We start from the raw sequence: 10,562 nt of genomic DNA on the forward strand, positions 1-10,562 counted from the left end.
TTGAATATCACTGGAGTAAGAGGTTTGGAACCATAAAAATTGAGCTCATATATTTCTTCAATTCGTCCAAAATAATCGACATTGTCAAGCCCTGGCGTAAAGACTCCAGAACACGTTGTTTTCCGATTGGGCCGACTTTGGTCGTAGTGTGTTGTACGAAAACGGTATCCATTGACGTCATACCCAGAATATTTCTTGACCCTATAAGCAAAGCCGTTGGCTACTTGTCTCAACTCGGCACTCATAGACGGATCTCTTTGGCCCTGCAAGTATTCGCAAGTTAAAAGATGCTAAATTGAGTTCAAAGACGTATCTCTTTTACAAACTAAACACGTACCTTACGTTTGAACCAGGAAATGAAATCGGGCAACCCATTTCGCGCACCCTTTCTAAGAAGAGTGTCATATTCCTGTGGAGTGGGGTCCCTTGATCGACGCCAGAATTCATGAAGAAATTGTTCCATGTATGGCGTCACCTCTTCAAGGTTGGTCAATACGTATAGCATGATATGTCGCCACTCGTCATGATTCAGGGTCTTGGTGGTCGAGCCACTTGCGCTTCCGAGTTGGCCTCGAAATATGCTAAGGTTCGATTCATTGTCGCCATCATTGTAACGAGGGGGTGGATTATGCACGCTCGGCAGTTTGTCACCATAATAAGTTGTTGTGAAGTTTGAGACCTCCTCTAGAATGTATGCCTCTGCAATGGAAGCCTCGATTTTGCATTTATTTCTACATTTCTTTCGAATAGTCTTTAGACATCTCTCGATTGGATAGCACCAACGTCCCTGCACGGGGCCCCCCATTCGTGCCTCATAGGGGAGATGAAGAATCAAATGCTGCATTGGATTGAAGAAGCCGGGTGGAAATATCTTCTCAAGCTTACACAGTAAAACGGGGGCCAATCTTTCCAAGTCTGCAACCACGGTCCGAGATAACTCTTTTGCACAAAGCTGACGGAAGAAATAGCTCAACTCTGAAAGCGTTAGCCAGACATGCTCAGGGACATAGCCTCGAACCATCGCAGGAAGAATCCGTTCAATCCATATGTGGAAGTCATGACTCTTCATCCCTAAGACTCGCATAGTAGATAAGTTCACCCCCCTACTCAGGTTAGCTGCATACCCATCAGGGAACATCAACATCTTGATCCACTGAAGTACTTCCTTCCTCTGGGCCCTGCTTAGGACGAAATCGGCCTTAGGCCTTCTCCATGTCTTTCCGCCACTTGGCGGCTTCATCTCTAGTTTTGGTCTATCACATAACGCTGCCAGATCCACTCTTGCCTTCACATTATCCTTTGACTTATCAGGAATGTCCATAATTGTTGCCCACAGTGCCTCGGCAACATTTTTTTCAGTGTGCATCACGTCAATGTTGTGTGGAAGGAGCAGGTCGTCATAATAGGGGAGCCGAGTCAAGCCAGACTTATGTGTCCACATATGCTGCTCACCATATCCCACAAAACCACCTTCTGTATTGGCCACGAGCCCATCTATCTGTTGACGAATTTCGGCACCAGTCATCGCTGCAGGTGGGCGGTCTGTCACTACGACACCTTTCGTAAAGTTCTTGATGTCTAGGCGGAATGGATGGTCAGCAGGAAGAAATTGTCGATGTTTATCGAAGGACGAATATTTGCCACCCTTTTTCAACCAAATGAACCTGAGAGCTTCCTTGCAAACTGGGCATGGGAACTTACCGTGAACACACCAGGCACAGAATAGCCCATAGGCCGGTAAGTCATGCATGGAGTACTGGTACCAAACATGCATTCTGAAGTTTGTCTTCGTAGCTCGGTCAAACGTCCATACCCCTTCCTCCCAGGCACGTACCAATTCATCGATCAAAGGCTCCATGTACACGCCCATTTTGTTCCCCGGGTGTCCGGGAATTATCAACGACACGAATATATTCTGCCTTTGAAAGCACACACCAGGGGGGAGATTGATTGGGATAACAAACACGGGCCAACATGTGTACGGGGCAGCGCTCATTCCATAGGGATTGAACCCATCTGTGGCCAACGCAACACGTACATTACGAGCCTCTTCGGCTTTCTCACGGTGAATGTCATCAAAGTGTTTCCATGCTTCACCATCTGATGCGTGCACCATCTTGTCAGGATTGTATCGTTTTCCATTTTTGTGCCAAGTCATCTGTTTCGCGGATTCCTCTGTCATGTACAGACGCTGGATCCTCGGTACGAACGGAAGGTGTCGTAGGATTGTCAAGGGGATGTCGAGCTGCCTCTTTTGTCCATCACCAGAGTCTACCTCCATAAACCTAGACGAATTACACTTGGGACAGTACTTTGCCTCCGCGTATTCTTTCCTAAATAGCACGCAGCCCTTCGGACAAGCATGAATCTGCTCATACGTCATCTTGAGTGCACGAAGTAGTTTCTGTGCCTCGTACATGCTCTTTGGCAGAACGTGATCATCCGGAAGCAGACTCCCAATAACCGTCAACAAGCCATCGAATGCGTCTCTACTCATGCTGTACTGCGACTTGAACGCCATTACACGCCCAATGGCATCCAGTTGAGAAACCTTTGTCTGGCCGTGAAGGGGCTTCTGTGCCGCGTCGAACATGTCGTAGAACGCCTTTGCAGTCGGCTCTGGCTCTTCATCCATACATCCTCCCGTGTACTGTGCCTCCTGATAGTCGTTCAACATATCCGCTACCCCCGCATCCGCGTCATAATCCTCGACACGTTGTCTCAGCACCTCCTCTCTCGTACGATGGGCTTCACCATGAAATATCCACCGAGTATAGCCCGACGTAAATCCATTCTTCCAAATATGTTCTACCATGGTCTTCTTTGGTTTTCTTTTCCGGTTGTCACATTTGCTGCACGGGCATGGAACTAGACTCGCTCCTTTAGCAGCTTCGCCATATGCCCGTTCCACGAAATCATCGGTCTTTCTAATCCATTCAGTGGTGACATCGTTCCTTCCTCTACGGCCCGTGTACATCCACTCACGGTCCTCCATCCTATAACATATATAACCGACTATAGTTTAATATAACATGTAAAAAATTTGGCAGCACCTCCCCTGTACGGGGATGTTTACAAAACCTGCAAATAAAACTATCGGCACGATGGCCGACATCCACAAAATATATCTAATTGACACACAGAGTAGAAACTCTCTAAATTAAATAAACATGTATTATAAATTTAATAAACACACATACTAAATTCAATAAACACATAATATAACAATAAACATACATATGACAATATAACAATAATATAACAATAAACATACATAAATTTAATAAATTTATTAAACCTTTACGGTTTGGCGACGATCGGCCGGCGGCGGCGTGCCGGGCGCGTGGGCGGGCGGACGGTGACGACTTGCCGGTCGCGTCGGGGGCGGGCGGCGGTCGGCTCGCCGGCGTTGGCGTGCCGGGCGCGGCGAGCGGGCGGGCGAGGGCGGCGTGCCGGCGTGGGCGCGGTGAGAGGCGCCGGTGGCTTGCCGGCGTGGGCGCGGGGAGAGGCGGCGGGCGAGGGCGGCGTGGAGAGGCGGCGGGGAGAGGGCGGCGTGGAGAGGGCGGCGTGGAGAGGGCGGCGGGCGAGGGCGGCGAGGGCGGCGTGGAGAGGGCGGCGAGGGCGGCCGGGCGAGGGCGGCGTGGAGAGGCGGCGGGCGAGCGGCCGGGAGAGGCGGCGGGCGTGGCGGCGGTGAGGCAGAGGGAGAAGAGAAAGGAGAAGGAAAGGAGAAGGAAGAAGAAAGCCGGCCGGGCGGCCGGTTAATTAAAATTCTTTGCCGAGTGCCCGCGATCCGGCACTCGGCAAAGATTTTTTTAAAATTTTAAAATAAACTTTGCCGAGTGCCGGATCACGGGCACTCGGCAAAGGCTTCTGTGCCGAGTGCTATTTGTGCAGCACTCGGCAAAGCTTTGTTCTTTATTCTTTGCCGAGTGCCACACAGCAGGCACTCGGCAAAGACTTCTTTGCCGAGTGTCATCCCTAGACACTCGGCAAAGTATATTTTTATTTTTTTGATTTTGTCTCCCAAACTTTTTGTGGTATGTTCCTACACTATGTAGACCTACATGTATCATTTGTGGACAATTATAACAGAGATTCAATCGTTAGTAGATTTAGTTCGTTTATTTGAATTTCTTCGGAAAATTCAAATTTGAACTGCAGGTCACTCGAAACTTGGAAAACCGTGCATGAAAAAATGATATTCATGGTACTTAGCATAAGTTACGACCGATTTCAGAAGCGTACCGGAAACTTCGAGCAACATGCTCACTAAACATGGCCGTGAACTTGGCATCCACGTGTTTAAAAATTGTATAAAACACAAACAAAGTCAGAAAATCATGAAACTTGTCCCCGTGTCATGATATCATATGTATAGACTGTGATAAAAATTTTAGAGTATTTGGAGAAAGTTGTGAGACACTATGTGTAGAAACCTAAGAGGACTACACATGAAATCATAGAGTTTCAATGTGGATCTCTTAGGTTTCTACACATAGTGTCTCACAACTTTCTCCAAATACTCTAAAATTTTTATCACAACCTATACATATGATATCATGACACGGGGACAAGTTTCATGATTTTCTGACTTTGTTTGTGTTTTATACAATTTTTAAACACGTGGATGCCAAGTTCACGGCCATGTTTAGTGAGCATGTTGCTCGAAGTTTCCGGTACGCTTCTGAAATCGGTCGTAACTTATGCTAAGTACCATGAATATCATTTTTTCATGCACGGTTTTCCAAGTTTCGAGTGACCTGCAGTTCAAATTTGAATTTTCCGAAGAAATTCAAATAAACGAACTAAATCTACTAACGATTGAATCTCTGTTATAATTGTCCACAAATGATACATGTAGGTCTACATAGTGTAGGAACATACCACAAAAAGTTTGGGAGACAAAATCAAAAAAATAAAAATATACTTTGCCGAGTGTCTAGGGATGACACTCGGCAAAGAAGTCTTTGCCGAGTGCCTACTGTGTGGCACTCGGCAAAGAATCATCTTTGCCGAGTGCCAGCCGCTGGCTCTCGGCAAAGACTGACGGCCGTCAGCTTTGGGACGGCCGTTGACGGCCCTTTGCCGAGAGCCCACTTTGCCGAGTGTTTAACACTCGGCAAACCAGGCTGTGCCGAGTGTCTACCTATGCCGAGTGTCCGGCACTCGGTAAAGAGCCTCGTTGCCGAGAGCCTAGCTTTACCGAGTGCGGCACTCGGCAAAGCCGTCTTTGCCGAGTGCCCGACAAAAGGCACTCGGCAAAGATTGCAACACTCGGCAAAGCCTTGGATTCCGGTAGTGAATACAGCAAAAATATACAGCTAGTACACATGGAATGAAACCAACAGCTACATGCCTACGACAACAACACAGTCACACACACACGTATAGCCGCTCCCTTTCATCCTTTCTGTCGCACGCCTAGTGCACCTGCGCAGTCCTACTACTACTCCTCGATGACCCCGGCAGCGGGGAGCCTGTTGCTGGTGCTGGCAACGGGGAGGCCGAACCCGACAGGCGTCTGGGAGAAGGCTGTGCCTTCCTGGGCGACCTGGGGACTACTGAGCCAGAGGACGACGACGACGACGCCGTGTTCACCTGTGGCGGCGCCGCCACGTTGTACCTGGGATCCTGCAGCTGCTCTAGCTTCTCCACGACCTCGGACATGGCAGGCCGCATCTTCCCTTCGTTGCGGATGCACTGCAGGGCGATTCCGGCGACGGCGTGGGCGCCCTTCTTAGGGTACTGCCCGCCCAACTTGGAGTCCATGATGCGGTACAGACGGCGCTTGTCGCTCAAGTAGGGTCTCGCCCACTCCACCAGGTTCTGCTCGGTTAATGGTTTCGACTTGTCTAGCGCCCGCCGTCCCGTCAGCAGCTCCAGTAGCACCACGCCGAAGCTGTAGACATCTGCCTTCACTGAGAGCCGACCTGGAGCAGTTTTTAACAAGACGATGCATGAGGAAAAACAATCTTGCCAAAATGAATAGTGTGGCCGAGCAGATTATCAATATACTGGCTTTATGCCCAAGCTTAAGATTTGATCTGGTACATGTGGAGATCTCTCTACTCTCTAATGCGTACTCCTACGTGCCTGCACGAATTAGAGGGGGTATTCCCTGCTGTGTTCCACTTCCTTCAAAAGGATTGAATAAAAGGTATCTGAGCTCCCCACGGAGATCACGAATGGAATATAATTGTTGAATCTACCCTTTTGAACTGTTCAATTGCATGAAAATTTAGACCCTATTTAGCACAACTTATTTTCAGCTTCTTCGCAGATTTAAACAGAAGTTAATACCTGTGGTATCCCTTGCAGTAGCTTATCAGTTCAGCTGCTTCTCAAAACGAACTAAAAACAGTCAATAAGCAGAAGCTGTTTTTCACCAGCTTCTCAGATATGCAGTTTTTCCAACAAGCAGCAATTGTGCCAAACAACTCCTTAAGCATATTATACATCTTATTTATGTAGGCTAAATTACACGCAAAGCGAAAATAGCAGGAAAGGGGAAGAAAACATGAACATCTCTCATAAGAGGTAAACCACACGGCACACGTGTAATAAGACCTTTTTATCAACACAAGGAACAATCTTACCAAAGTAGAATATTAATGTCTTGCCACTGGACTGGACTGGACTACACTAAAAGGACAATCAATAATATTCTTATGCACTGTAATACATCCTAGAAGCATATTTTGTAGCTCAGCAGTTTCTTGGCATCACTTTTTAGGACAGTCACAACCCTAAAAATCCAGTAAGAGCTTGTTTGGTTTGAGGTGGATTGAGGGAATTGGAAGGAATTATATCCCCTCCTATATAAATTTGTATGGGAGAGGATTTAATCCTCTCCAATCCCCCTCAATCCACTCCTAACCGAACAAGCTTTAAGTGTCTACTCGGTTAGGATTGGAGAGGATTAAATCTCTTGCTAGTCAAAATTGAATAGAAAGGGAATTTAATCCTCCTCAATCTCATCCAGTCTACATGCAACCGAACAAGCCTAAGTTGGAGTGGTATGTTTGTCAACCAGTTCAATTGTACTAGCATTAGCACAATTCCGCCAATTCTAGAACCTTAAAACCAAAATTAAAAGATGACACAAACAAAATTTTGATTGCATTATCATAACACAATAGCATGTTAACCTAGATCATAAGTAAATAAGCTTCCATAATAAGCGAATGTGATAAGACTAACTCGGTAAATATAACCTTAGCTAATACAAAATTAGGAGCTTATATTGAACTTAAGGTGATATAAACGAAATAATGTTGAAGAAATGGAAAGCATAAGATAGTGTTTGGTTCCAGAGTCTAGTGGAACGGAGTCGCTCCGCTTCCAATTTGTTGTTGTTTCAATTGGTTTCATGTAAGATAGAGTGGCTCTAAAAAGAATATTATGCTCAAATGTTTAACCATCTGGCTCCCTAAAATCTTCCGGATGGAGACGCTCCTTGGCTCAGAGCCGCTCCATCCCAACTGGCTCCGGAACCAAACACTACCTAAAGAGAGCAAACACATCCTAAAGTTCGGCATGTTTTTATCATTTCACAATTTTTCATGACGTCCACTCAAAATCTAGATAGTTTTTAACCTGTTGCAACATATTCTGGAGCTGCATAACCTCTTGTGCCCATGACCTGTGTAGAAACATGGGTCCTGTCCCCAGTTGGACCTGCTTTTGCCAAGCCAAAGTCTGAAAGCTTTGCATTGAACTCCTACATTGATGAGAAAGAAGTTAAGGAAATAATAAAGCAAGATTTGCCAAAAAAAAATAGAAGTTTGCCCAGAACAAGGATGAGTAGACATTTCATGTATACCGAGTCAAGGAGAATGTTTGATGCCTTGAAATCACGATATATGACTTGGTTCTCAGCATCATGCAGAAATGATAAACCCTTAGCAGCCCCAATTGCAACTTTGAGTCTTGTTCCCCAGGATAAAGGATCCGCACCTCCTGAAACAACAGAAATTTTCTGCTGAACTAGGTAGAAATAGGAAACGACAGATTCCAGAAGAAAAAGGTTGCATTAGAATAAAAAACATACGTCTGAATAGATGATTTTCCAAACTTCCTTTAGGCATGTACTCATACACCAGAAGTCGGTGATCACCATCTGTGCAATAACCAATGAGTTTGACAAGATTCTGGTGGTGAAGTTGGCCAAGGTAGTCAACCTCTGTCTGCAGGAGAGCAACCACAGTAAACACAAACAGATAGGCCTTGAGAAATATGAGAATATGGGCTAAAGCACTGGCAAACATACCAGCCACTCCTTGTGGCCCTGAAAACCTTCTGGTTTTAGCTTCTTGATGGCAACAACCATACCGCTTCCTGGCTTTGAAGGGGCAAGAGTTTGCTCATCAATCCAGCCTTTGAACACATAGCCAAATCCTCCTTCCCCAAGAAGACTGTCTGATCTGAAGTTCCTCGACGCAGTTCTGAGATCACCAAACGAGAATGCCTTCAAATTTGGTGATGACAAGATTTCCCCTTCTGTCCTAGGAGTAGGAAGCTCTCGACTATCTTTGTATGAGGCTACAGTCCATGTCGACCGAGTCGAACCAGTCTTGACCGTCGAAGGGTTGGACGATGAAATTGATTTGCTCCCTGCTTTCGATTGATCTGACATGTCAACAATAACCACCAAAACACACTGTGTAAACCACATAGCAAAAAATCATGCATAAAGTAAGTTGCTTGTGGCTAGTTTAATTAATGATCGAAATCCTTCACTTTTGCTGATAATGTGGTTCAAGACATAAGTCTGGTCATGGTAACAGACGTACAGTATAAATTAGAAAATCAGCAAGATGCAACAGCTATAACTATACTCCTAACATCGACCAGCCAAAGTGAAACACTCTAACTGTGCAAACACGTAAACGTTCAGGGAATAAAGTTCCTGTTGTCTCAGAAAAACCATGATAATTCCAAAAGATTGGAGCTCTGGGGCTGAGCTTATTAACTAATCTAACCAGACACTGCCTCCCAAAGGACACTTATTGTATCACAGGAAGAACCAAATTACAGATTAATTAACAGCCAAGTTCCTACACTTCTGGAAAAAAAAGAGACAAATGTGAAGACGAAGTGGCAACGCTAATAGAACTACAATCTACAAAATCGGCAAGTAGCAATACACGATGGGCATTACTGGTAAGTTCCACCTTCCAATCCATCAAGATAAAGCAAGGGTGCTGCTCTTTTTTAGATAATGTAACGAGACACTTGCTGCCAAGGCCACTCCATGAGTTGGGACCAAATTCTATGATTCAAACAACATTATGGCTGGGCGTATCATAATACCAATTTGACACTCTCTGCCTATAAGTGGGTAATCAATTCCGAACTGGAAAATGGAAAATGATAACTCCTTCAATTTACAAAACGAAAATATCCATTTCCTCTTCTATGAAAGAAATACTGACACTCCACAGTAAATAAATAGGGAAAAGAAGAAAGCGATGGCACATAGACAAGCATACACAAAAATAGAGTAGGCAGCAAAAGGCTAGCAGCAGTAGCAACACAATAATGAATCATGGTGAAGGAAAAGGCGCGCATATGGAAGGTCCACCGATCAACGCTGGAGCGCCCTGTCCAGCCTCCTCGGAGCAGACAGCCATTAGGCTGGATCTGACTGAGGATCGTTCGTTTGACCAGGAATGGACCAGGATTCGTTATAGCTTATCAAAATTTATACAAATTAGAGAAACAATAAGGCTAGGATTCGTTCCAGGCCTACAATCCATGAAAACCGAACAAGGCCTGAGGAATCAGAAGAGACGAGCACAGAGCAGCAAAGCAATAGGAGCAGTTGCTTAGAAATCGAGCGAGAAGAGGCTCATGCACTCACAGGAGGTGTTGTCCACCGGCACCGCTTTGTCCATGCAGTTCCCCATCTCCACCCTCCGCTGACGCCGGCCAATCTACCGGCGACACATCGACCGATCCGGTCGCCGCGATGCCTCTTGGGTGGGAGCTGCTAGGAACAGCAAGGTCGGAGTCAACGCCAGGAAGCTCCGCCACCAACACAACAGCGCACTCCTCCAAAATCCAATCTTTGGAGGATCTGAGGGCCGAGCCCGACTGCCACGCCAACCCGCGCCGGCGGAAGCACGTAAGAACGAACGTGTGCGTGTCCCCGCCTGAGTCAAGTCAACCCAGGCCGGCGGCTGAGCAGTGTCGTGTCGTGTGGATGGGGTTCGCCAGTAGGAGGCATATGTCGCGGGCGCGGCCAGCCCAAGGCCACCAGGTTTTGGAGCGGAACGGAAACGCGGAAGGCGCGAGGAGAGCCTCGCTGTCTGGTCTCCGGTGGGCTGCTACTAGGGTGGAGTAAAGAAATGGCCATGAGCGTTGAGTAGGCAAAGGTTTTGCGGTTTTCTAGTGGCTAATGTGATATGGTCTCTGTTGAAGAAATGATGGGGTAGTTCTTGTGTTGCTCACTTTGTCAGTGTCAACGTGATGTAACGAATTTGTTTTAATGTGTACAATATTATTATTTGCGCGGGCTCTGATGTAGTAGTATTAGGTATAGATATTTTAAAGACGCAATA

General features: G+C 46.3%; 1 protein-coding gene across 1 annotated transcript; it reads right to left on the reverse strand.

Moving 5' to 3' along the window:
- Nucleotides 1-5,360: 5,360 nt before the first annotated feature.
- LOC100273915 (uncharacterized) lies at nucleotides 5,361-10,309 on the reverse strand. Its single transcript, NM_001196768.1, has 6 exons — nucleotides 9,863-10,309; nucleotides 8,270-8,628; nucleotides 8,051-8,186; nucleotides 7,823-7,959; nucleotides 7,597-7,720; nucleotides 5,361-5,930 (listed from the first exon to the last, which is right to left on the reverse strand). The coding sequence occupies exons 1-6, from the start codon at nucleotides 9,906-9,908 to the stop codon at nucleotides 5,422-5,424; spliced, it is 1,311 nt and encodes a 436-aa protein (NP_001183697.1). The 5' UTR covers nucleotides 9,909-10,309; the 3' UTR covers nucleotides 5,361-5,421.
- Nucleotides 10,310-10,562: the final 253 nt, after the last annotated feature.

The sequence above is a fragment of the Zea mays genome, chromosome 1 (assembly GCF_902167145.1).
Source record: "Zea mays cultivar B73 chromosome 1, Zm-B73-REFERENCE-NAM-5.0, whole genome shotgun sequence".
NCBI lineage: Eukaryota > Viridiplantae > Streptophyta > Magnoliopsida > Poales > Poaceae > Zea > Zea mays.